Source organism: Podarcis liolepis (assembly GCF_965112155.1).
Source record: "Podarcis liolepis genome assembly, chromosome: 1".
In the NCBI taxonomy this organism is placed as follows: Eukaryota; Metazoa; Chordata; class Lepidosauria; order Squamata; family Lacertidae; genus Podarcis; species Podarcis liolepis.
Window position 1 is genome coordinate 31,012,543 of NC_139554.1, and position 27,328 is coordinate 31,039,870.

Genomic DNA, 27,328 nt, shown 5'->3' on the forward strand with positions numbered 1-27,328 from the left:
AGACAAACTGGCCCCTTCAATATGGGGAAGAGAGAGATATATATGAGTGAAAGCAGTGACTCACTGGTCAGTTTTATAGTTTGCCTATTAGTTTTAGGGGACACACACATAAACTTTCCTATCCATTATGGCTCCTTTCACGACTAGTGATAGACAAGGTAGTTAAAACAGTCAACAGTGAATTTACTACACTGTTCTCCATGGGTGAAATCTATTTACCAAGTGCTAATCTGTGCTGAATGCAATAGATTCAGTTGAGCTAGTTACCTATAGCAAAAATGTCACCACACCCTTGCTTCTCCAGATTTCTGATCAAGTGCTTGGTAAAATTTGCCTCACCATACAGACAACTAGCCTAACATATGAGTGTATGGTCAACAGGACCCCATTACCATCTGATAGCCGCTTCTAATCATTCTGTGGCTGCCCTAAATGTATGGTAACTTTTGCACTATGAACCTCAAGATATCTCCACTTGCCAGAATGGGGATGTGTTTGTTAAGACGTAACATTAGCCAACAAACGAGTAATCTCAGTTCAGAAGATGAGAATGCACAGAACAGTAACCACCTGAACATAACTGCTCCTAGACTTACAAAGTTTTTCTGAATCTACCCCTCTTCTACTGGATACACCCCTGAAAAGATATTCCTATAACCTCTCTGGCAATATGGCGGGAGTCACCTAATCAGCCCTGTCAAGGGAAGCCCTGCACAAAGTTAGTGCTTGTACAACGGAACTTTCCCCCACCTCCCACAGCACCTCCCACTACAAAAAAAAAGGCACACAATGGGAGAGGGCATCGTTCCCCCTGGCAAGCTGGAATGCTTGCACAATGGGAACAACTGGAATTTCACCCAGGAAATTCACTCACAGTTTTAAAACATTCATGTTCCAAGTCAAAGGTCTTATATACACTACTTCCTTGGTAATCAAGACTCAGACATCCTTCACATGTTAAGTAGCAACCAAAACAGTAACACCTATTCTGCTTGCTCCGTATAAGCTCTGTTGTTAGCATTTGACAAACCAAATAAGCAACATCTAACTATCTAATAATTTGCTTAACTGATACAAGTGACAGGGAACAGGACAAGTGCAGCGAAACAGTACCATACTAAGTGTGTTGCTCCTAACAGTCTGAACATTTATGTGGAGGCCAAAACATTATCATGAAATGTTATCACTCACTCAAAGATGCAAGCGACTTATCAAGCTTGGTATATTTAAGTGCTTACATTGTTGATCAAATAGACACCTCGTCCTCTAGAAGATGCCACAGGTTTCACTATCCAGGGTCCCCTATCCTTTGAATAGGAACCTGGTTGAGAAAGAATAAAAATCACAAACACTATCAAATGCTTTACCAAAAGGTTTACCAGACATTGCCACAGCTTCCAGCAATGACTGAATGGAATTTCAGCAGTACTTACGGGCCTCTTTTAGCCAGTCTTTATATGAACTGCTAAAAATTGCCACAGGTGTCTTTTCATTCTGCATCTTTCCTCCTCACTTTATACTCAGTTTGGTCACAGATAGCGACACACAGCAATTATGGGATTTGGAAAATTCACTTGCTTGGTTTGTACTTAGCATAGAAAGCTACCTTAGTCTGAATGAGATCATTGGTGCATCTACAGCTGTATTGTCCACCCTAACCCGCAGCAGCTCTTCAGGATTTCCAACAGGGTTCTCTCCCAGCCCTACCTGCAGATGCCAGAGGTGGAACCTGGGACTTCCTCCATGCAAAACGGATACTCTACCACTGAGCTACAGCCATTCCCCTGTGACTTATGCCTAAAGGATCAAGTGTGCCACTGCACAGGGAAACTTGTGCTGCTTCACTCCTGCTGCACTACCAGCACCCAAGCCATGGTTTGCCTTAGAGCTATGTCCAAACCCAGGCTCGTGGTTTGTTATCTCCCAACCCATAAGCAGTAAGCAAAGTACAAACTTTGGTTACCGATCAAATTTTGTGAACCCCCGTTTGGACATAACGCTAAGTCAAAGTACTGCAACAGCAGCAGGGGAGGAGCAAAGCAGACACAATTCTCTCCCTGTGCACCAGCATGCTTGGCTCATTCACAAAAAGCCATGGTTTGGCTTATGGCTATGTGCAAACCAGACTAAAGTAAGCACAGAGCTCGGGAATCACCCCGTCAAATGGCTGATTTTTTAAAAAAATTAAGGCTTAGGACTCCAAGTCATGTGCCTTAGTATGGAGGAACAGAGATGTCCCACATTTAAATATCTATTTCCCAGGTTTTCCCAATGCATGAATGACCTTCACTGCAAGGATTCAAAGGGTTAAGAGAGGACTTTTCCTAGGGGAGTCATTGAAATATTATGAGTGTCAGTGTCAAAAGCTGACATACATTTTGTCTCCTGGAGCACCAGGAAGGTCATAAAACGAAAAAAGAAAAACACTTCCCGACTTTACTTAATACTTGGTCACTTAGATTCAGTCACTTACAGCAAAACTCTTGATATTCAGCAGGGAGAATGAAGGTCTGAGGGAGCACATGGAAGGTTTTGAATCCATAGGTTTGCTGCATGCGAATGATGTTCTTGTACAATCTGTCCTTTCGAGTTAATTCGTAAGACCTGAAGAGATGTACATGCAGTTTTCAGATGTCGCCTCTTTGTGAGGATCTTTGAAAATTAATTACCTTAACACTCACAAGTTTCAAGGAGCACAAGGAACTTGCAGAATTCTAGCTTGCTCTCTTGCTACTGTCAGTCTGAACACAACATAAAGGTCTGCAGTCACCAACTGATTATTGACTCTCTCCTACTGAAAGCATTCTAAAGGATGGTATGAATGTACCAAGTTTACAGAAAGATTTCTTGGTGGTGGTTCCTCATTCCAATTTCCCTAGAGATCCATTAATTCTAAGCAATAATAGGCAACTCTTTGAGCAAGTATCTCATGGCAAGGGATTTTATTTTATTTTTTAATTTAAAAACTATTTTATTAGTGTTTTTATGAAAGTTTTACTGAGCATGAGGACTTTGGGGATGGGAATTTATAAATCTCATTTGTCCCAATTTTCTACATAAGCTATAAGAGAGACTGAAGAAAAATATAGTGCATATTCAAGTCACACTGCTTATTTGCACCCTTCTATAGAGGCATTTCTATGCAGTCATCACATATCCCCTTACCTGGGAAAGTGGTTGACCTTTTGAATATCTGTGAGGGTTCGTAGAATGTAGGGTTTCAGATGGGATCCTGTCCACATAAGGTTATACTCATTGCTGCTTGGGTGTACCTAAACATGACAAGGAAGTTGGGGGGGAAGTATATTACCAACCAAACAAGACACTAGATTCCAAAACAAAAACAATTCACACAGCCAGTATTAATCCACCTCCACAAGATTTGTTTCTTCGGGTATGTATACAATTAGTAGGTTTCAAAATATCTTACTATACAAAAGGATTGTACATTATAATGTTATCATGTTAGAAACAGTATATATGACAAGCTACCAAATGCAGGAGTGCGCTTTGTCATGCTTTTTGTTTGAACAGCTGTACCTTAGCACACTCCATGCTCTGAACTATATCTGTCTCTTGGCTCTAAGAGCAGGCAAACTTAATTGGACTTTCAGTCTCTTCATATTTAACAAGTCCTGATGAACATACCTCACGGAATCCATGAGCTGACAAAATGCTCCGCACCAGGCGACTGTCTGTTCTCACAATCTTAAAAGACAAGCGATAGCGCTCTGTGAAGAAAGTATCACAAATTAGTAACACCACCCCAGCCACATTATATTTCACTGGCTGCCAAAGGCTGCCAAAGGGAAACAGTGTTAGGGAACTTGACACATTCCATTACAGTGGTGCCTCGCAAGACGAAATTAATTCGTTCCGCGATTTTTTTCGTCTTGCGATTTTTTTCGTCTTGCGAAGCACGGTGTCAGGAAAGTTTTGGAAAAGCTTCAAAAACCACCAAAGTCTTTAAAAACCTCAAAAAAGGCTGCCACGCCGCATTCTATGAGTTGCTCCTCGAAGTCAAGTCGCAACTGTATTAACGGTGTTAAGAAAAAGGAAACAAACTTGCAAGACGTTTCCGTCTTGCAAAGCAAGCCCATAGGGAAAATCGTCTTGTGAAGCAGCTCAAAAAACAAAAAACCCTTTCGTCTTGCGAGTTTTTTGTCTTGCGAGGCATTCGTCTTGCGAGGTACCACTGTATTCCTACACTACTACTTATTATTATTGTTGTTGTTGTTATTAAATGGGATGCAGCAAAACCAATAACGGTAAATTACAAAATTCACCCTGGCCCTCCCTCCCTCCCTCTTTCTTTTTCCCACCTGTTTGTTTAATCAGTTAATTTACTGCTGCTGCACAAGAACGAGCCTATGAACTTTTTAGACTTCCAAACAATGTTCAGCACTTTTAAACTCCTGTTGTTTTCAACAGACATTTTCAGTGCATGTTTAAATTCTTCTCTTAAGAACTTAGAAGGTTGTAACTTGACTGTTTTGATTTATTTATTTATAGTCAAAGCAACACATAACTCTAGTATGTCAAGAGCCATTTCATTTATTTATATGACAAGAAGAAAAATACAGGTAATTTCATTTTATATACTCTTGATGAGATAATGAGTTGCATAAAACCACATTTACCCCCAATCAAGCGGATGTAACTGTCCTTGGTTAGAATAGCTTCTGCATGAAATACCAGGATTGGGATCCTTCTGAATCCACCTGTCCACATGATGCATGGGTGCTCCCTAAAACGGCAAAACACATTTATGAACATATACAGGAAAATGCTAATTATGAAGAGAGTCAGAATACCTGCATACAGCAATCCCTATGTAGATTAAAACTACTTAAAAGTAAAATATAAGCCTCAAGATTCAGAAACATAAAAACAGCAGTTAACACTCTTACGACAAACATTTATTGATGAAGCGTACAGCTAAAATATACACATCTCATTAAAATCTGGCTATCTCCCATTCTTACTTATAATACATTGAACTTTAGCAATTGAGGCAAATGCAATTTTCCTTTTCCTTTTTTCTGACCCAACATTTAAAGCAAGGCATTAAAATGCTTATGAGGGAAAGAGAGATGATTTTGATATTTTATGTAGCATTAGATTGGGCTACAATGTTCAAAGAATTATTCCAAGACAAACCCTTACATTTTCTGCGTGCAGTTCAAATTATAAACTGGCCAGGTATCGTGGCAACCCATGCTTAGGCAACACCTCAGCAAGTCAAATGGCAACACATTACTACACTAAGGTTACATCTCAGCTCAAACACAGAGATGTTGACATTTGTACAGTTACCATACAGCAAAGGGCTTAATTCAGTCTAGAATGTTGCGTAGCAACGCAGAAAAATAAGAAAAAGTGGAGTTGGAAGAAGAAAAGCCAGGGTATAGCATGTGGCAATGTAGAAGGAAATTCTTACTTATAAATTAAGCAAGTCATCATATGCAAAAATGCTTTTGTTTTATCAATATTTCTATTACGTAAAAATAAAATTTGGGTATTTGGGTGGTCTGATAACTATACAGCATGCACCAAAAACTTCACAACAAGTTTCTAGTAAGATAGGAGTCATTATATACCCATCTTCCAGTATTACCCTGTGCTAAAAGACATGTTAGAAACAGAAAGGAGGAACACTTAGATATTCCCCTCACACCAGTTTCACCTCTTTTCTCTCCAAAATAACATATAAACTGGGAGGTGGGGTGCAGTAAATTAAGAGATCTCCTACATGGCTTTATTCTGCCCAAAAACAAAATGATACAAAAACACATGCTAGTTCAAGACTCCCATTAAGGAACAGGAAGGAAAATTAGGATGTACAAGGACTCAGTTGCAAGTAGGCACTTTTGCCTTTGTTAAAGTATGAAGAAAAACATGCTGTTGTTTAAGAGTATACTATACAGGTACATAAACTGACAAGCAGACCAAGAATAAGAATGTTTCTTGCTACAAATACAAAGCAATGCATTTACAGTATTGAAACGGTGAGTGTACTTTTCAGCTGCTGCCTTAACAGTCCTAAAAACAGCAGCTTTAGTTTACTGTTGTTTTTAAGAGATTTCCAGCTCTCACATCACTGCTGTAAACTGTAAATGTGATAGCAGGCCATTCAAGCATATGTTACACAAGGAAGGAAGCCAAAATGCTTGATAGTCTATGTAGTGCTGTCAGCACATCAATATTTCAGCACTCTCCCCACATTTAATTATTTCAGAATTTAAAAAAGTAGTGCACAGCATATACAATATGTCCACCAACATTAAATATTTTCCACCTATAGATGGAGCATGCAAATTATTATATGCAGCATGCTGCTTAGCTAGAGCTCTCAAGCATATTTTCAATATGACCTACAAGTGCAAATAAGCTATTACAGACCCTTCACAAAAATAACCATTTGCCTTCATGTGAACACATGCCCAAGTCTAGGACAATTCTATCTACCTGCATAAAGTGCAAGGAGTCAATCACTGAAGGTGATTATACAGTTGTACACTTCCTTTCCCTTAAGTTCTTTTACACAGGATTCTTTTGATTATTAGAATCCCACATCACTATGTCAGTATGAAGAACAATTTTGTGTCCTCTGATGCCCCAGGTTGTTCACCCTGAACACTGAGCTGGGTCAAGCAAAGATGTTGTCAAATATTTTTCATGCCTACTCTAACACCTTATGTAAGTGGGAACAGAGCCGAGACTGAAGGAAGGTACTTTAGGCTAATTCCTGTTCTGAGGATTTACACTAAGGACACCACAGCTCAGACACTAACACTCACCCTCTTCATGACCCTCAGTTTCCTGGAATAACATGCTGGAGGACAGCAAAATAATCCAGACATCTATGCACTGCAACCAGCTCAGTATTGCTTGAAGTATACTGAGAAAGATGTCTGGACATGCAGACTGGAGATCCCTACAACTGTGGCACTGATTCCATGCTATTCTGTGCACAGTGTGGTATTTCAGACAAAAAAGCAAATGCCTGCCAAAGCAGATTTGGTTGCAAGAAGGAAGGAAGGAAGATTTGGGCCTCAATAAGAAGAATACATAGAATCCCTAGCAGGATGTAACACACACACACACACACAGAGAGAGAGAGAGAGAGAGAGAGAGAGAGAGAGAGAGAGGATACCAGAAATGTGTTATGGGCATTCCCATCCGATCTGAGGTATGATCCATGTCCCTTTCAAGTCAGCAGGCAAAACTCTGACTTATTTAAATAAATTAAAATAGCAACCTTAGAAAAAATAGTGTTCATAGTGTATATCAGTAGTCAAATAAAAGACAGCTGAGAGAGTAAGGTTGTTCAAGTAACCAGATCAAGTTATTAATTATCACTTCTAGAACACCTACAGTCTACTAAACACTTTACAGATATTTAAAAACAAGTATACCTGCCCTCTGGCCAACAATCCAATAAACATACTACAAAAGTAAAAAGTAACCGGGAGGGAAGAGAAAATAATGCAGTTTTCAATTCTTAAGGTAAAGGTAAAGGGACCCCTGACCATTAGGTCCAGTCGTGACCGACTCTGGGGTTGCGGCGCTCATCTCGCTTTATTGGCTGAGGGAGCCAGCATACAGCTTCTGGGTCATGTGGCCAGCATGACTAAGCCGCTTCTGGCGAACCAGAGCAGCGCACAGAAATACCGTTTACCTTCCCACTAGAGTGGTACCTATTTATCTACTTGCACTTTGATGTGCTTTCAAACTGCTAGGTTGGCAGGAGCAGGGACAGAGCAACGGGAGCTCACCCTGTCGCGAGGATTCGAACCGCCGACCTTCTGATCAGCAAGTCCTAGGCTCTGTGGTTTAACCTACAGCGCCACCCGCGTCCCATTTTTCAATTCTTAATACTATGCAAATGATCTTATAGCAACAAGCTGGAATAGAAGCGTCATACATATTACTCAGGAATAGATACTGCTGCCACTTGATGCTAGTAGCATGACTAGTTAGCAATAGGTTTTTTCTCTATTGTACCATTTCTCTATGGCTCAGGACTAACATTTTAGAAGATTCAGACCTCTACATATACAGCATATGAAACAGGATAAGGTTCCCAAACCTCTTGTATTTCAGTATCATCTTCTATTTACCTTCAAGCATTGACAGATCCAGAGCTGCTCAGGCTCTCAGGTTAGATGGATGTTCAAGTACAAACAATTTAGAGAAGCTAAGAAATCACTTGATGCTTCTCACCTTCTCTAAACATGAATACAGATGAGCACAGATCACTACCCACTCTCTAGCAAGCAGGGTTTTATCTCACTTGCCTTGTACTTTGGATAAGAAACAACAAAGTTTTTTTTCCAAACCACAGCACAGGTGAGAGAATAACCTCCACCTTTCAGAGTTCTCCATGCACTCCAAAAGACTTGGGGAAAGAGAGGGGGTTGGGGGCAACCACCAAAGGACCCATTAGTAAGTCATGGCAGTATCTGTTAAAGATGATCAACAACAAGATCATAAAAATTGGTGCTAATTAAAGATAACCATCCAGAAAGAAGCCAGAGCCAGCCAAAGGCATATTGCAAAGGGCGAAAAGTTGCCTCCCAGGAGTCTATTATACATACAGTAGCTCAGCAAACAATTTAATCTTATTTCAACATCCTCCACAGCACCCTAAGGGAAGGGGCCTAGTTTAGTGGATGAGGGAAAGGTTTGCATAGCACACACACAGAGCTCTCTCCAATCTGCCACCTGAGGCAGCTGTCTCACTCTGCCTCATGGTAACAATAATAATAATAATAATATTTATATCCTACCCATAACTCAGTGATAGTGCAAGTGCTTTGCATGCAGAAGATCCTAAGTTCAGTCCCCACCATCCATTTCAGTCCGGCTTTCGCCCTGGTCATGGGACCGAGATGGTTCTGACCACCCTAACAGATGACCGCTGTAGGCAGCTGGATCAAGGCGGGTCAGGGCCGCTGATTCTTGTAGATCTGTCAGCAGCCTTTGACATGGTCGATTACCAGCCCCCGCCTTTTCGACGTGGAGATTTAGGGCACAGTCCTACAATGGCTGCGCTCTTTCCTTTCAGTTCAGGGACAGAGGGTAGCACTAGGGAAGGAGTTGTGGTCACGGCACTACTTGGTGTGTGACGTGCCGCAGGGCGCAATCCTCTCCCCCCCATGCTTTTTAATATCTTTATATGCCCCCTCACCCAGCTTGTCTAGAGTTTTGGTTTCGGTTGCCACCAGTATGCTGATGACACCCAACTTTATCTGTTGATGGGCGGCCATCCTGACTTGGCCCCAGACACACTGATCAAGTGCTTGGAAGCTGTGGCTGGATGGCTGCGTGGGAGCCGGTTGAAGTTAAATTCTTCGAAGACCCTTTGGCTGGGTCGGGATGACATGGGGCTGGTGGGCCAACTCCCATCTCTTGCAGGGGCGCAATTAGTGCCAGCGCCTTCTGTCAAGAGTCTGGGTGTAATCTTTGACAATGCCCTTTCTATGGAGGTGCAGGTTATAGCTACAACAAAGGCGGCATTTTTCCATCTCTGCCATGCTAAGCATTTGGTCCCTTACCTCTCTTGCACTGATCTTGCCACTGTGATCCATGCAACAGTCACCTCCAGGCTTGATTATTGTAATTCACTCTATGTGAGGCCGCCCTTGAAGCTGACCCAGAAACTCCAGTGGGTGCAGAATGCCGCAGCGAGACTCCTTATGGGGTCCTTGACACAGAATCACATTCATCCAGTGCTATACCAGCTTCACTGGCTCCCGGCAGAGTACAGGATCAGGTTTAAGCTGCTGGTTTTAACCTTTAAAGCCTTATATGGCCTAGGACCCTCATATCTACGGGACCGCCTCTCCTGGTATGCCCCACGGAGGACCTTACGGTCTGCAAATACTAACATCTTGGAAGTCCTGAGCCTCAAGGAGATTAGACTGGCCCTGGCCTGGTGGAACACTCTGTCACAAGAGACCAGGGCCCTGAGGGATTTGACATCTTTCCGCAGGGCCTGCAAGACGGAGCTGTTCCGCCAGGTCTTTGGTTGGGGTCTGACTCCCTCTCCCCTTTCATAAGAACGTGCGTGAAAGTGGCCTCCCAATTTTTCTCATAGGCTCATATAAGTTCAGCACAAACAGTTGGGCCTGGTGAGCATTTAAGGTCCCCAACCCTTATCTGAGGGTTGCCATCTGACTGGATTTTATTCTGATCTTGATCTGATTTTAGGATGTATTTTAATTGATTGCCTGATTTTATGTTAATGTGTTATACATTTGATGTTAGCGGCTCTGAGCCTGGTTTTGGATGGGGAGGGCGGGGTATAAATAAAAATTATTATTATTATTATTGTATGCAGTTAAAGGATCAGAGAGCAAGAAAGACCTTGGAGAGTCACAGTCAGTCAGAGTAGAGAACACTGGACTACATGGACAAACAGTCTGATCTGGTATAACGCAGCTTTGTATGTTCATGTATGACTATTCCATCTTCCTGACTCCAGAATTGCAGAACACAGCTTTTCAGGCTCTAAAAGAATACTCAGGTGCAAGTTGAAAACTGATCTTTCATGCATTGTAACCAACCAACACCCCCCACCCTTTTAACAACGAGAAATAATCTTCCAAGTATGGATGATGAGATGCAAGATGTACAGTTTCAATGTCATATACAGGTACCATGTTAACTCACTCTGGTCCTTCCACCGCTTCCTCTTCCTCTGAGGACGAATCTGTTTCTTCCAAGTCCCGAGCCATTCCAACGGGCATTTCCTGTGGACGTTTTCATACAGCCCAGAAACGGTGGCCTCTCAAACTTTCCCCCGTAGAATCAGTAAACCTATCCACCAGTGCTGTTTTCTACAACAACAACAATAAAACGACTGCTTTGAGTAAACTGCAGATATGGAGTACCCTAACATTATTTCCTCCCTTAAAAAAAAAGTCAGGGTGGTGTCATGACAAGAGTGCTGAATCTGTTTATCGAGAACATAGGTAATAATCCCCCTCAACCGCAATGCTTATGAGCGAAGTTACTATTTCACAATATTGCTGAGTGGATAAAATATGATACACCAACCTGAGCTTATTAGAGAAAGGGGAGGATACCAATATGAATAATTAATAACTCTCTAACAGACCACCTTTAATACTGATCTAAGCCATATTTTCACAGGGGCTTCATGCAGAAATGGCAACAGTGCCTCCTCCATTTTGAGAACGCTTATCTATTCTTACTTATTTTATTTGTATTTCTGTATAGTGCATGGCATTATCTTGATGCTCAGAGGTTTATAAATATACCTGATAATATTAAATGAATAAATAACTGGCAGAAGGCTGTACTATGATTGTCTTCCTCCTCCAGGTGAGTTGAGTTACACTACTTGTACCGCTATGGGAATCCACACTTAAAATATCCACTCCAGTCACAACCTGACAGTTACATATATCCTTATCCCAGACATGTTGACATATATCGCCCACTAATTCACCGGCTCTAATCTACCGTCTTGAAAGATTATACAATATACCATAGACTGGAAGGGGAGAGCTGAGAGAGGCGCCTGTGCTGAAAACTTGCCGGTTGTCAGAAGTTCAACTCAGATTCAGCTCAGCACCGTTTCCTTATCAACTTTTTATTCGGTTCACACTCTCCTACTGTGACTTTTGGGGCTCTTTCCCCGGCAGCCCGAGGCAAGCTTTCCTACAGTTCCTTCCTCAAAATGAAACTCAAATCCCTCCCCATACACACGACAGTGGGATAACGTCGCTCCGCAACCCAAAACTGCGGAGTTTGCTCAAAATAAGATGTTTAATTTTAATCAGGCAGCCCTAGGGATTGAGGTGCAGGGACACCGAGGGGAGGGGGGAGACACTGCAAGTGGATAGCGACGTCTCTCAGCCCCAACTTGAAGCGCACACCGTTCCCACAGGACGCATTTGCCCCTCAAACGGGGTCTGTAGGGGGTTGGGGGGGGTGAAAGTGTGAGGGGAAAGTCGGTCCTGCACGTGGCCCTCGGGAATCACCGATGTGAACTCCGCGAACTTTGCTGCTCAGCCAGCCAGGCGGGCCGCCCTGGCCTGGCCCTCTATTTAGGCAAAAGGGGGCTGTTGGGGCGAGAGGCGCCCCTCGCCCTCGGTTCCAAGGCAGGTCCTGTGCCCCCCGCCCGGTCCTTCCTGTCGAGCGGGGGAGAAGAAGCTGCCGCCGCCCAAGCACAACCCGCCTGCCTAAGCAAGCTCTGCAGCTGCCAGCGCCGTCACTGCCGGGCTCCCCCAGCGCCCTACCTGCTGCTTCATCTCCCTTCGGGCCCGGTAGCCGCGTCTCCCGCCGGCGCTTCTCCTGTTACTACAACAACCAACAGGCAACCGTTCCCTCCCTCGCCCAAGACGCGTCTGCGCAAGCGCCGCCTCTCGGCTCCCGCTCGGGTTCCTTCCTCGAGCGCGTGCGCACAAAGGAACACTCGCCCGTTCGTTCGAACCTCTGCCTCTGCTAAGATGGCGTCTTGCAAGATTCCTTCTGTTTAAAAAATAAAGAAAGAGAATGAACCGAGGAGGCCGTAGCGCCGTCGGTTCTTCTAACCCCGCCTTTGATGAAAACGTCACAGCGCCTCAGAAGGGTTCCACGCGTGTGATTGGCGCAGTCGCTTACCCTTCCATGTGGCGCGGAGGAGAGGTCTAGCTATGGGCGTAGCGGCCAATCAGGGGAAGGCAAGCTCCAACAGTGCGCTAATCGTTGCGTAGAGTGCGGGGAGGCGGGACTGGTGCTTGCTGCTGCTGCTCTAGCTTGAGGGAGGGTGGAGAGCTGCTGCGGCTGAGGACCAGGTAAGGCGATGTAGGGTGTCCATTGATGGGTGGGGTTGCATTTTGGGGGTGGAGGATAACGAAGAGGCGCGATGTGGATGCGGGTAGGTTTGGAGGCAAGCGAGCAGGTGGCATTGCAGCGTGGGAACTGAATTTGGGCGAGTTGAGGGCATTCCTAAATATGACAAACGTTGTAGGTACAAACGTTGGTCCCTTCCGTGGGAGAGGGGCGAGAATGGTTAATGCTAGGGCCAACTACAAGGCTGCAAAGAAGCGAGTTAGCCTTTAAAATCATCATTCCTAAATGCAATCGTCTAAACTGGATATAGCTATATAGGCACAAAGCTAAGCATCTTAATAGGAAAACCAACTGTGCCTCGTGCTCCCTTTTTCCCCCTTGGGCAGCCAGCTATCTCTGCTATAGATTAAATTAGGATTTTGAACATAAAATGATTTCTCAAGACTGATCCTCTCTCCAATAGCCAATTCTAAAAGTATTTACTGTGAAATAAGCCCCGCCGTGTCCATTGTGGTTTAACCTCAAGGCAGCATGCAGAGGATCAAAGTAAAGACAGCTAGCTACCAGTCCTATCTGGAAGAAAGGCCAGTGGCTTTGTGGACGATGCGGGTGAGATTTCCATCTTTGTAATTATTATGGAATGCTATCGTATAGGGCAAATTGGATGGAGGGGAATGATAAAATAAGCTTATGGCCCTTGCTGTGATTCTTATGAAGCCCCTTTACGCTACTTTAGGAAGAAAGGTTACAGACATAGTTAAAGGAGGGTGACTGAATTATGATGCATGGAAGCATTGTGAATTCTGGGTTCTGTCTTTGTTCCCATTAGCAGATTGTGTTTTGACACTTCAAGATGAGCCGTTTCCTGAATGTACTCCGTAGCTGGCTAGTTATGGTGTCCATTATTGCCATGGGGAACACAGTGCAAAGCTTCAGAGATCACAGTTTCCTCTCCGAGAAACTATACACTGGCAAACCAAGCCTCGGTAAGATGCACAGGTTGTCATTTTTGCACTCAAGAAATGTTGGAACCTTAATCCTGGGTTTTCTTGCCTGAGCTCTGAAAATTTTTGTTCAGATTTCAAAATAACCCACCTTCTGCTTACTTAAACTTCTAGAGGTGGCTAGTGCTATTTTTGCTTGAACAGTGACAGCTTGAAGGCCGCTAAATGTGTTACAAATTTAGGTGAAACGCTCTGCGTACCTTTGGTATACCAAAACCTCAATGATGTGTAAAAAAAAGAGGCTTGTGTTTGTTTCACTATTTGTACATGAAATGGAGAGCAGGGGCCCATTATAGCTTTCTGGAGCATGTGTATGTGGTGAAATAAATATAAGACCACATAGTTGCAAATGTGTCAGACAGCCCTTAGGAACATAAGGTGCAGCTTTATACCAAATTGATCCATTGGTTCACTTATTTACTCTTTACTCTTGCTGGCAGTGGTTCTTCTGGGTTGCAGACGTAGGAATTTTCCACCCCTATTTGGAGATGCCAGACTTTGAACCTGAGACCTTTTGCATACTATGCATGTCCTCTGCCATTGAGTTAAAGCCCTTTCCATTAATCTCCCTTTCACCTGTAGTGATATTCTGCCACCTCATAATGCATTATCGCAGAAGATAGTGCAGTTCCATATCCACATTGGAGTGGTCTCAAGCATTTACTGCAGTACTAAAACGAGCATTTTCCATGGGTCCTTATGGGCTTATTTGCTTCAAAGTGAACGCACAGTTCCACATGTCCTTTGATTCTACAATCAGCCAATCCACTATATTTCCCCATCTAAGAAATACAATCTCAGACACTTATGTAATACAATTATACTCACGGTACAAGAAGAGTCTAGCAAATCCTGCCATATTATGAGCTTTGGGCATTTCCAGACATTATGGTCCATCTGAAAAGACTGTGCTGCTGGCACTCAACCACCCAGATGACATCATCCCAGCAAAAGTTCCCATTGCAGACAATCACTGTTGAACAGCATTCAAGCCACTAACCAGAATTGTTAGTAAAAAGTATCTCTTGGCCCAGCAAGTGCAAATATTATGGATGTATTTTTATGCAGAATAGACCTTATGATAGAGGCATAGGCACCTATTGAAGCACTGCCTGGCACATTATGAAGCTCTTCCACACCATTTTGAATTCACTGCCACCTTTTCTAGAATATTGTCCCCTTCAAAGCTATACATGCGTTCCTGTCCAAAGCTGAATAGCTCATCTACATTTTTTAAGACTAGTCCTTCCACCCCAAACACAACCATATACTCTTATGTGTACAGAGACAGGGACCTGCTGTCTTCAGCTGAAGCACCAGTAAACCAAACTTCAAGTAAACGAGTAGTTTTAATTAACTGCTAGTAGCATTTTCCCTGCTCCCTTGTGTATTGATAGTAGCATTACTCCATCATTTGGAAAGAACTTGACCCCTACGACGCTTTCCAACTCCATTAGTCTTGAGCCCTATCCATACCTACTGCTTAGCTTTGCCTAGATTGGGAGAGTATCTGAAAAGATAGTTGCCCCCCGCCCATATATACATAAAATGTGTGGTTGTTATGCTGCAGTTCATGTGGCTGCCTTTGTCAACTCCACCATGATGGCAGGCAGGTGGACGACTTGGTGGCAGGCAGCCTAGGCCAGCTGTTTAAACGGGAGGATGTGCTTCACAGAGTGATTTTGGAAAGCGCTTCCCAAATGGTCGTCCCCCTCCCACCAGTAACCATGGCTGCAATAAGGCTTAATGGAGAAGGGCAGGTGCTTCAGAGTGGTTTGTTAAACTGCTTGGTGAAGTGCCTGCTTCGTTTCCTTGGCCACCTGCCTGCCATCACTTTGGAGTTTGCCAAACTGCTCTGCGAAGCCCTTGACCCCTCCTTTAAAAGATGGCATGGGCTGGCAGGAGCAATGGGCAGAGGGGCATGGGCTGAACTGTGGAGGGGGCTGTGAGGGGATGGGTAAGGGGTCAGCAAGCATAGAGGTTGGTCATGTGTAAAGGGAGGAGGGGTGGACAAAGGGGTCAGTGGGGTTAGTGAGCGGAGCTAGCGGAGGCGACAGACCCTAGTAATTCTATATTTGTTATCTCTACACAGTAAATGGCCTCCAGGCTCGGACCTTTGGCATTTGGACCTTACTCTCCTCTGTAATTCGCTGCTACTGTGCCATTGATATCCGCAACAAGACGTATGTAAAATAAATGCTAAAGGGGGTGGGGGGTGTTGTCTTACCCACCTCCCAATCATGTACACACTTGGGTGCCACAGTAACACTTTTCTATTCCCCTATAGCTGGGGTTGGTAACCTGTGGCCCTCCGAGTGTCGTTGGACTCCACCTCCCATCAGACCCAGCCAGCATGGCCATTGGTCAGGGAAGATGGGAGTTGTAGTCCAACACTTATCTGGAGGGCAATGGTTTATTTATTTATTGGTTCTTATACCACCTTTTTTTGCCAAGGCTCTAGAGCCGATTTACAATTTTACACATCTTATACCGGCAATTAAAAATAAAACCCTCCCCGTGCCCTTCCTTTTCCTTCTCACGTGGCTGATGGTGTTGGTTATATGAGAGGAGGGAATAATCTGGCTGGTGCAGACCCTCATGGTGTCACTGCCTGATTCCCTCCCGGTTATCCTAAACTCTTTTATCAAGTAGCTTGTGCAGTTGAGACAGCAAGTGTTATTTTCTTGAAATGCTTCATTTGCACAGGCATGAAGGAAAGACTGTTTGGCATAATACTGATGCAAAATCAAAATGTAGGCAGTTATTCTATAGCACATGTTTGTTTAGAGGTCTGGAATAAAAAGTGGAAACACTCTAATTAGGTATTCGCCCTATCTTTTGGTGATATTTGGATAGCTCGCAAGTACAATTTCAGTCATCTTCTGTTGGAAGTTGTTTTTGGAACTTCTATTCCATTCTTATATTTTGTGTCGGTGATTTCCAAGAAAGCCATATGCATGAATGGGCTGAGCTTATGTTTCTATTTGGCTTGACTTCAGCATTAGCTTGGCACTGTGTGTGCTAAGAGACCTAGTTTGCTTGTCTGAGAGGTCAGGAGAGCCTCTGCAGGAGGCTTAAGGTGGGACAACAGTCTACTGTCTTGGTCTTGAACTGCCAGTGGAAGGCTTCCTGTGATAAAAATAACAAACTGTTAAAGGAGCAGTTGATGGATAAATGCAAAGAGCTTTTGAAGCTGGTAACCTTTTTATAAAAGAAAAACAGGTGGGAGCATTTGAAGTCTGGTTGGATAGTTGCTTGGAGAGATTTATAAAAATAGCAAGTTGGGCATATGGGACCTCTATAAGGAAGCACAGCTCTGAGTTCACCCACAATAGCTTTCAGTCCTCTGCAATAGACTGCCTGCTCCTGATCTTGACATTTTAAAAAATATACCCCCACAAACCCCTTTCTCTTGTTGCTTGCATTTTCATCACTCTTTCATCTGCATTGACAGGGTTCCCTTCCTTTGCCTTCCTATTCCGCTGGCAGATGAAGCAAAGTGACAGTGAAGCACACTTCCCAGAAAGTTAAATTGTACTGAAATCAGTAAGACTGACATGTTTATAATCATCAGGATGAAGACCATTCTTCCTCCTTTCACCCCTTGCCCTCCATCATCCCAGTCCTGGTTAAAGCATCCTCAGTTACAGAAAACTGGCCATTTACACAATTTGCAGTTTGATTTTAGTTGTGCAGTCTGCTTTATTTATTGCATTTCTAGATCAACCTTTCCTCCACAGAGCTCAAGCTGGCATACACATTTCTCTCCTCCACATTTTATCCTCACAACAAGATTAGGCTGAAAGATTGTGAGTGGCCCAAGGTTACCCAGTAAGCATCATGGCTCAAGCTGGGGTTTCAACCTTGATGGCCTAGGACTGGAAAGCAAATGGCATACAGTATATAAACATACCAGGGTTTTCGTTTCTATTTCATATATTTATTTAAAATCACCATGATTGAAATAATACATTTGCAAACACAATTTAAATGTCACTTATTTACAGAGAAAGATGTGGACTTGAAAGCACAGATTAAGTTTCACAGGGCAAAGTTTTTGGATTGCAATTCTTTTCTTAAACTGCCAGTGCTGCAAACATACTTAAAGTAAAATGTAGCCATTTCGTCCTCATTCATTAGTAATACTTCCATGGCTTCAAAGCACTATGCTGTCCCATTACCCTCTGCGCAAGCATAACTGATCAGAGTTTAGCTGAGGAGCCTGTTCCAGAGATGCAAGCCAGCTCACCCTCCTTCCACTCTGTTGGCTCGACAGGAATAATGTGTGAAAAGCCACAGTAGTGCTCTTTTTTTATCATCGAAGTTGGCAGCTTCATCTCCCATTTCCCAGAGTGGCAAGGAACTGCATGCTGAGAGGGAGCTATTTGTACTGTGTCATTTGACAAGGTGAGGTGTACTTTTAAAGGAGAATGGGCACTCGGTCTGTTTGCTGAAACCTGTCCCCAGTTCTTTTCCAGTTGTGATGTCTATTTAGCCCTAATAAGAAGAGGGATTTAGATAATACCAAAGTAATTTTTTACCATGCAGGTGAGGGAGCAATGTTGGTTGGTGGGATGTACTTCTGGGAAGACATAAAGGGTTGTGCTGTATGTGTAGGTTTTCAACATTTTGATGGTAAATTGAGGGTCACTTCAAACCTGGTTATTCTCGAAGTCACTATAATTTTTAAAACAAAACTTTTAAAATAAAAAAATCCCAGTTGATTTTTATCCATCTTGCTTTAACCAAAGCAATACCAGCTACCACAACTTGGTGCACCCCTTGCCATCCATGCTCTTAATCATATTAATCAGCCTGGGGAAGGCCATATATCCCATGTGGTGACTAGTGGGTGGAAGATGGACTGAACCAGCTCATCTGAATTGCCATTTGAGCAACGAAAGAGGCTCTGTCATTTCCAAGAAATGCAGAAGCCAGTCTAGCATGTACCTGTATTACCAGATAGCCAGTGTGGTGCTTTCCAGATGTTCCTAGACTCCAATTTCTATTATCCCTGACCACTGGCCATGCTGGTGGGGTCTCATGGGAGTTGGAGTCCAACAGCATTTTGAAGGCATCATCATATTTGCTGTCGCTGACATAGTGCAAAAACGTGAGTGTGTTTGCTTTGTGTGTTTTTTAACTCCTTGACTCTTAATTTCTTTGTCGGCATCTTTCTGTGGCCTGTAATAATTCTCATTTTTTTGTTCTCTCTGGCAGCCTCTATAACATCACACTTTTGACCTTCTTCCTTGCCCTCGGCCACTTCCTCTCTGAAGTGTTTATTTATGGCACAGCAGCTGCAACAATCGGTGTCTTGGCACCCCTAATGGTGGCAAGTAAGTAGAGCCCATTCTTTTTTGCCTGGTGCTTGGCTTGTTAAAGCTGTGGCCTGCTTTTCCCCTGAGAAGATCACAAACTTTCCCTGCGATGGGTTGGTTGGACAGGCTAAGTGACAGTGATATGGCCAAAGCCAGCAAGTAAGCTTCATAACCGAACAGAGCTGAAATGGGGGTTTTAGTAACCAAATGCAACTAGCACTTCCTAAAGATATAGAAGGGGTAGCAATGTCCTCTGCTTCCTCTCGTTTTCCACCTGTCTCAGGTTTCTCCATCCTGGGTATGCTGATTGGGCTGCAATATCTTGAAGTAGAAGCAACATCGCAGCTCAAGAAACGGAACTGAAGTTACGGATCCCCTATCAGCCTCCCAGCCATCGTCCAGTGTCTACTACCACATTGCCTCCTTGACTTTCCCTCCTCATCCTGTACCCTGCAAGTGGTCAGATCGTTCTTGGGACTTCAGTCATCCTTTCTTTTGTTTGCAGTTGATTTTGATCTGAACAGGCAGTACTTGACCTGCGACCAGTGGCAGACGCGGAGCCCTGAAGAGCTGTTCTAAACTGGGTGTGGGTTTCCCTGGTGGAGGGCGCCTTCCTGCATTGCAGGGGGTTGGACTAGATGACCCTTGGGGATCCCTTCCAACTCTATGATTCTTAAAGCATCCTCCGTTCTGGTGGTGGGAAGGGAAGAGAGGGCTATAGATATCTTGCCCCCATCACCTTTGCAGGGGAGGGGAAACGTAGTGCTGCCCAAAATCCAGTGGAGACTGGTATTGTGGGAAGAGGCCAAACCAAAGTCATCATGGCACATAGTAGCTGTGTGTTTGTCCATAAGCATGGTTTTTCAATAAACAGGCAAAAATTGTGCAGAACTTCAGCTTCTTTTTATCTGGTAGGGAAAAGGAGAGATATCAGATTTTCTGTCTGTTTGTCTGCCTGTCTGTCTGTCTGTCTCCTTAGCAAGAGGTACCATGACTTTTCGTATTCTTCATTTTAGGTTCTGGGGAATCTGCTTTGGCAATTTCCCCTTTAACATAACAGGCTGTCGTTCTAGATAATGTCTCCCTATTCCCCTCACCTGTCCTCTCATTCCTTCCTAAGGTAGCTGTGTACTTCCTTCAAGTCTCCATTTGGCACACTAAATTCAAGCGTAAGCAGGCGACATCTGTATAGTACTGTTCTTGACTGCCTTATGAGAAGAGCTAGACCAAACCTCAGGCTTCGAAAAGAAGCTTGGCATAGCAAGCTAGTTAAAAAAAAAATAGTATTGCATAGTTTTTGGGTGATAGAAGTAGGAGCCATGTAGAACAGAGGAGACTTGAAGAGACAAGTAGAGAGATTGGATTCTCACTGCTGCTACAAAAAAAAGGCCAGGTCACCTCCTCCTAAAATGTTGTCTTATTAACTGGAATGCCTGCTGCTGAAGTCACAAAGATGAGGACACATACGCCTCTCTTTACTAGAGTACAGCATATACGTGGAGAGAGTGCTGTTGTTCCCAAATCCTGCTTGTGGGTTTCACACGGGTGACTGGTGGGCCACTGTGAGAACAGGATGCTGGACTATATGGGCCACTGGCCTGATCCAGCAGGCTCTTCTTTACGTTCTTATAGGTTTGTTATAGGTTAGTGCTGGGCCGGCCCAACCTAGAGACAAACTAGGCAATGGCCCGGAGTGCCAAAATTCCAGGAGCATCTGCCTCAGCTATGCAAATGCCTTGGAGAGACACTTGTGAAAGAGATGCCCAGAGGCATCTGACCCCTTCACAGGCTGAGTGATATCCCCTGCATTCTAGGTATCTTAGGATGGTGAGATACTAACCTATTTAATCAAAGGGTCAGGCCCATTTTCATTTTGGTGCTGAACAGATCTTTGTAAGTTAAGTTGTCCTTTCAATCGGGGTGGTGAACGAATGCTAAAGGGTTGATTTTCCCTTTTTTTAAAGTGCATGCTAACAGGTGAAATTGGGATTCTGATCTTGTTGGTAATGGTGCTCAGTATTTAGTCCAGCTGCTCAGTATTTAGTCCAGCTGAAGTAATTTGCAATGCAAATAAGTATACTAAGCTACTGAAACTGAAAATAAAAATTGGAAAATAGTAATGCTGGTCTTAATCATTTAATGTGCTACTCTTAGGTTGTTCAGCATACGGTGGAACATAAGGAGGGCGAGATTTTAGCTCTCCCAAGGCAGTACATCTGACTTACTTACGGAATATTGTAATACAGAATGGGGGTCATTTCCCTCAGCATCTTTTGAGGCTGCACAGCTCTTGGAAAGTTGCATTCCAGGTAGCCCAACTTGGAGCAAAACTGCTAAACATGCTGCTAGAAGATGACGGTACACTGAATTGATACTAGACCAAACTCTAAGCATATGCAACATTGCACTGTATGTGTTTCATTGCACAGAAAAGGGGCTAACTGAAAAAAACAAAACCTGGAAGGTGCATCAAGTATATATAGTGCCCCCAAAGTTCATAGGTGAACATATGAGAATGTCTGTGAGCCAACCAAGCAACAACAACAGCAACAAAAAAAGCCAGAACAAACGTAGAAAATACCATTGTAGGTCACAGAGAGGCAGGATGGAGCTAGAAATCAGCTGTAGCATACAGAATTCGGATCCTTAACTGAGGCATCTGGCTTGGGTGGTATTTGTTTCTAAAAATCTTTTATGAAAACAGACGAAAGGGATTTGGCCTCTTGCCAGGTATAGCCACCTTTGAACTGCATCAGCTCACTGGATCAGGCATCCATTTATAGCTAAGTAAACAAGGCATTTGGTGTCAGCCCAAGCATGAATGATGCTATCAGAACATTGCTGTATCCTAACTGTTTGAACTTGAAAGACTAGCGCAGGCATTCCCAGACAGTGCCAGAGCACTAGTTATTTAAGAGACTCTGAACCCAAAGCACCCACTCACAGAGGAGCACCTCCCCATGTTACTTTCTCCCAACACCCAAAATAATAGACACAATAATGGCGTTAGAAAGGGCAGTAATCAGAAACTGTTCAGTGAATATTTTAACATCTCAGACACTGTTACTGGCCTTAAAGGATCATTTGTAAACAAATGTTGAAGGAAGACTCCAGCGTGAAACCAATTAATTGTAATTTTGCAAGTTGTTAACATTTATCACTTGTGTGGCTTGAAGCAAGTTAGTGGGTTTTTAGCTCGCTAATTTCAAGTGCTAATTACATGACCAATACCAGCATCTTTGTGTTACCATCGATACTGTTCTGTGAATAATCACTGTAATTATTTACATAAGTTCAAGTTTCAACACATTAGATTGTTTTTTTACATTTCATTTCCCTCTGACCTCAGTGTTCCTTTAGTGACATACCCTTAGAATTAAGTTCAGTTTGTTTTGAGTAACAGAACTGAAAAAAGAGCTTAAAAATCCACTTCTGGTTACCCAGAAAGTTACCCAGTATAACTGCGGAAGGTGGGGGAGGGGGAGAGATTTTGGTGCTACTATCAACAATAGGGAGTTGGAAATCCATTCCAATCTACCACAGACCATTCAGAGATACAGATTTATCTACTGACCTTATTGCACCACAGATTTATTCGAAAACGGGTGCACTAGTGACTTTTATGCAATTTGCTTCTAACATTCACCAATTTGCTTCTAACGTTCACCCGAGCTTGCAAAAAGTGATGAGCAAAGCAATCAAGTGAATTAGCTTCATGGGTCACTTTTGGATTGTTGGCCAATAAGCCAGAAAAGATAAGAGCAGCATGGGGGGCAGGGTTTGCATGGGCTGGGAGAGTTAATGCTTCACCATAAAAAAAATAAAAATGCATGTGTAAGAGCCTGCCAGTCCCAGAACCTACCTCTTCAGATAGGCTATAGCACTAGACAGATTTCCCTGGATAAGGAAATGGAAGCAGTATATGCAAAGAGAGTGTGTAGGCAGGCCTGAATGAGGATAATACAAAGCCAGGTGTTGGATCTATGGTTCCTTACCTCCAATTAATGTGAAAGCCTCAACGCTAACTTCCCCTGTTTCTATGAAGAATGGCCATACATTGCCTGGATATGAATAGCTAGACCTCAAACAAAGAAGTTAGCAGATACAACTTACCTCCATCAAGCTACAAGTTTAGTACCATTCAGTGGAAATAGGAAAGACAAAGTTGTGGACAATCCCTGAGATCCCAGAGATACAGAGGAGGGTGAATAGATCAGTTTCATCGCATTTATTTTATTTGTATCCAACCCTTCAAGGAGCTCCATGATATGCTCTTCCCTGTTTTATCCTCACAACAACAACCCTGAGAGGTAGGTTGGACTTAACAGAGAATGGAGGACCCAAGGTCATGAATTAGGCTTCATGACCAAGCAGAGATTTCAACCTGGGACTCCCTTGGCTCTCTCAGATGAGTTTGGGGGCCTTGTTGTGAATGAGATTAAATTATAAGGATACTTGTCCAATTTAGAAGTGCTATGGGGGCGGGGAGCAGAGTGTTGTGCATTTGTTCTAAAACCATCAAATGCTCATTGGTTTTAGAACAGTATTTGAGGTAGCACTACGTAGCTAATGCACACAAAAATACATTTTTTATAGTTACACAGTGCTTTCCAAATAATAGCAGGACACATCCTAGTCAAAGAGCCAGTGGCGTAGTGTGGGGGGTGCCAGGGGTGCCGGCCGCACCGGGTGCAACATTTGGGGGGGCGCGTTTGGCCGGCCCTCGAGGAAGAAGGAACCCCACTGTCCTCGGACCTCCTCCGAAGGCTGACGGTGGGGCGGAGAGACCTTCTCCCCGCGCCAGCCTTCGGATGGCTGTCCTGAAGACTTGTGGTGGGAGCAGTGGCGTAGCGTGGGGGGTGCAGGGGGGCCTGCTGCACCTGGCGCAACATCTGGGGGGGCGCGGAAGAGACTCGAGTGCTAAAATCCACGGGTTAGGGGGCGCAAATTACTTGCCTTGCCCCGGGTGCTGAGAACCCACGCTACGCCACTGCAAAGAGCTCATAAACCAAGCCCAAATTCCCAATACATTGGCAACAGATACTATACAACACGATCTGAACAATGAAACTAAGAGTTGTACAGGTATTCGGTATAACTTGATGCCTTCAAAATGAAGGGAAATTGCACTCTAATTTGGAAATGGCACTTCTCTGTCTCAGATGATCGTGGTATGCATGGGGTGGGTGGGGGATTTCTATATGGTTCAACTTATAACCATTTCAAAATACACAAGGTTCATCTTCTGTCCATAAATTAAATGGCACTTTTCGACCCCTGATCAAAGGTGAATTTCCATGAAATATATATGGTTTAAATAATTTCCATAAACCACAAAGCTAGCCGCTGCATACTGTGATTGCTTCCAACACTGGCCCGTTTCTCTGAAACAGCCATCCTTAACAAATTTGGCAATTTGTTGCCAAATTGTTGCATTTCCAGTGTTTCCTGTGTTGTCGTCCTGTGTTTTTTCCAGACCTGTTTTATGACATTTTTCCTGCCTCTTGCAATAAAATGCAATTGCAGTTACTGCTTGTCCTGTGTGTGCTGGCAAAACATTATCAAAGCTTTTAAGACTTCCTACGCCTTTGATTAAAGTTTCCTCAAAGTTTAATTGCTTCTTGTCCAGCACTGGTGGGACAATTAGTGATACGTTATACTTTTTGGTTAGCTTATGTTCAGGGGCTTTAGTTACTGCTTTCCTTACATCGTTTTTTTCTCTTTCTTTGAAAACAGTGTTATTTAATTATAGAAGAATAAAATGATACAAGGAAACCAGTAATTAAATTTATGCACCCCTCCTCCAGGAAGAGTCAACTTTTAATTAACACTGTAGGGGCTCTTCATTGAATAGGACTTTCTTGTGAATAAATATTACAGAGGTCTATTTGGAACCTCTGTTTTATTGCTGCTTCCAGTCAGTTTGTGGAAAAGCAGTATCTCAAATAATACTAAAAAGCTGTAGTGTGGAAGCAACCTATGACAGGCTGTCCTTTTCAAATATTCTTTAAAAACTATTTTCCCCATAACATTTCTGGAGTATTGCCATAATTTGGGTAATAAGAGAGCATTCTCATTTCAAAACTACCGTCCGTTACTTAAAAAAGAATCTTCTCGGGGCTTGATTTACTAAAATATAGTCTACCAACAGGAAGTTTTGAAGGGGAGAAAGCTTCCCAGTGAGGTCTTTCCCCTGTGGCAAATCATGAGTTGCGCTTCAGTTTGGGCTGCTCACAGAGCAAGTGCTTTCTTGTTCTCCCTGAGGAGCAAGGATCTTCCTCTGGATCCATTTCATATCCCATTCAGTAGGTCTGCTGGACACATAACAGGATTAACAAATGGTTGCTCTCAATCCATGCAGTGGAAGAAACTCTGGATTCAGTGATTTGGCTGCAGTGGCCAAGACAAGCTATCTTCCACTGAGCAACTGCTGCCTTTGGTCCCTTGGCAGAAAGGGCACCAGGACACGCCACCAGGACTGAGGAGCTGGCTCAGGTGAGGGTGACTCAAGTCCTGTGCATTCCTTTCCAGCAGCAGCTTCCTAGATTGTCCTCAGATGCTGGGCTACACCAAGTGTAGTGGGAGGTACAGATGTCAAAGACGAGAATGGAGGTTGGTGGTGGCGCCAGCTGGTCCTCAATCTCCCACCATTAGAATTTTGATTCCTCATACAGCGGCACAGTGCTGGTTTGAGGCACTTTTCCCAATGTCTTCTGAAAGTCAGAGAGAGAGAGAAGGGGCACAGTTAGGGGGTGCTCAAAGGCATCAGACAGCAGGAACCTATTACCACACCAAGGTTGCAGGTTCGATCCCTGTTTGGGACAGCTGCATATTCCTGCATTGCTAGATGACCCTCAGGGTCCCTTTCCAACTCTACAATTCCATGATTCTATGAATATATGCTCCTGAGAAGCATTGCGGCTCTTGCTTTGGGTCCAAATATCTTGAGAGGAAAGGAAAGATCCCAAAGAAGAACACGTACATTCCATTTTCTCTTACCAACAGTGCCTAATCCTTACTGCTGCTCAAAAAAGGTAACAAAGCCAAGTTAAGAAGAAAGAATTCACCCTTAGCTATGAAAAGTGAATTTCATAGGGAAGAATAGTGCTTGGGAGAGCTCTGCTTTCCAGAGTGATGGGAGTATCAATCCCCAGAATTGCCCTTCAGCACTACCATGTTGTGATGCTGTTTCTAAGTCAAGTCATTGCCTTAATCAAAACAGCACAATCCCAGGTACAATGTTCCCCATCTGAGAAGGCAGGGGCTGATGGGAATTGTAGTCCAGAACAGCTGGAGGGCATCAGGTTTGTGAAGGCTGCAATGATACAATTGCACCAGGAATGCCCTTCGAGTCGTATCTGTATCCACGCTGCAGGAGCTAATACTGCTTATTCATGTAACAAGTATTTTAAAATCCTGGAGGGATCTGCAGAGAAGGAAGTGGTGCAGGAAATTTAGCCAATTACAAGCTACAAACTCTTGCCTTGTTTCTGTCTCCTGACCACGCACGCCATCTGCCTCATCAATTCTACACATTAAAAAGGGTCTGGCACCTCTCCACAAGGAAGCTTGCTGGTGCCTAATGAAGTTATCCATTCATAACAGTAAGGGCATATGCACATACAAAGTGGGTAGAAATATATGGAAACTATTTAACTGTCATGGCCCAAAGAATCCTTGGAATTGTGGCAATTCTTTGTTAGAGGAGCATGGTAAGGCAATGTGATGTCCTCCAGATGTTGTGCCAGCCACCACTGTCACCGGCTAGCAGTGATAGGAGTTGGAACCCAATAAGCATTTGGAAGGCACCACATTGGCTACCCCTGTTAGATTCTCCCCACTGCCTTCGCCAAAGAGTGAAATTCCAAGATTTCCCGGGGAGAAGGATTGAGTCTGTTGTGCTCTAAGAGCACTGTTGACCCAGATCCCACAGAACAGAGAATGATGGAGGTAGATCATTCATCAGGACTTGGCAGAGAGCAAAGTCAAACGTGCTTGCTACCTGTGATCAACTTGCCTTCCATAGTTAATCTTCAGGAAATTGATGCCACATAGGAGGCAGCAGTGTCTCTGTGTGGGATAAACCTATCCACAAAGAGTGGAGTCTTTCAAAACGCCACAAGCCTTTACATTCTTTTGGGACAGGTGAATATTTGCAGTTGTCTGGAGAGGCAAATAAATGACAGCTAGACCAGC

At 43.6% G+C, this 27,328-nt stretch overlaps 3 protein-coding genes across 9 annotated transcripts in view; 1 reads left to right on the plus strand and 2 right to left on the minus strand.

Annotated features, from left to right (window-relative positions):
• TTLL5 (tubulin tyrosine ligase like 5) overlaps nt 1-12,590 on the minus strand; it is a 109,969-nt gene extending 97,379 nt beyond the window's left edge. For 4 of the 5 annotated variants that reach the window (XM_083501149.1, XM_083501148.1, XM_083501151.1 and 1 more), the window contains exons 1-7: nt 12,273-12,441; nt 10,678-10,844; nt 4,641-4,747; nt 3,649-3,731; nt 3,166-3,272; nt 2,474-2,604; nt 1,239-1,321 (exon numbers count right to left, since the gene is read on the minus strand). In XM_083501149.1, coding sequence (XP_083357275.1) covers nt 1,239-1,321; nt 2,474-2,604; nt 3,166-3,272; nt 3,649-3,731; nt 4,641-4,747; nt 10,678-10,754 — 588 coding nt within the window. In that variant the 5' untranslated portion in view covers nt 10,755-10,844; nt 12,273-12,441. Of the gene's footprint in view, nt 1-1,238; nt 1,322-2,473; nt 2,605-3,165; nt 3,273-3,648; nt 3,732-4,640; nt 4,748-10,677; nt 10,845-12,272 lie in introns of all 5 variants that reach the window. The other variant, XM_083501150.1, reaches the window with a different exon arrangement.
• A 100-nt stretch (nt 12,591-12,690) lies between these two features.
• ERG28 (ergosterol biosynthesis 28 homolog) lies at nt 12,691-21,252 on the plus strand. Of its 2 annotated transcripts, none has more exons than XM_083503741.1 (5): nt 12,691-12,809; nt 13,637-13,793; nt 15,904-15,994; nt 19,032-19,150; nt 19,416-21,252. In XM_083503741.1, the coding sequence occupies exons 2-5, from the start codon at nt 13,661-13,663 to the stop codon at nt 19,493-19,495; spliced, it is 423 nt and encodes a 140-aa protein (XP_083359867.1). In that variant the 5' UTR covers nt 12,691-12,809; nt 13,637-13,660; the 3' UTR covers nt 19,496-21,252. The 2 variants fall into 2 exon arrangements, with proteins under 2 accessions (XP_083359867.1, XP_083359868.1); XM_083503742.1 differs by having other exon boundaries at nt 12,721-12,806; nt 13,635-13,793.
• A 2,093-nt stretch (nt 21,253-23,345) lies between these two features.
• Nucleotides 23,346-27,328, minus strand: part of FLVCR2 (FLVCR choline and putative heme transporter 2) — a 47,241-nt gene continuing 43,258 nt past the window's right edge. For both annotated transcript variants that reach the window (XM_083502569.1, XM_083502568.1), the window contains 2 exons: nt 24,119-25,845; nt 23,346-23,764 (listed from right to left, as the gene is read on the minus strand). In XM_083502569.1, coding sequence (XP_083358695.1) covers nt 25,783-25,845 — 63 coding nt within the window. In that variant the 3' untranslated portion in view covers nt 23,346-23,764; nt 24,119-25,782. The remainder of the gene's footprint in view (nt 23,765-24,118; nt 25,846-27,328) is intronic.

Coding starts and splice junctions, on each gene's coding strand:
- ERG28 (XM_083503741.1), top strand. CDS start 13,661: ATGAGCCGTTTCCTGAATGTACTCCGTAGCTGGCTAGTTATGGTGTCC. Junction 15,995..19,031: donor ATTGATATCCGCAACAAGAC/GTATGTAAAATA, acceptor TCTCTCTGGCAG/CCTCTATAACATCACACTTT. Junction 19,151..19,415: donor GGCACCCCTAATGGTGGCAA/GTAAGTAGAGCC, acceptor CACCTGTCTCAG/GTTTCTCCATCCTGGGTATG.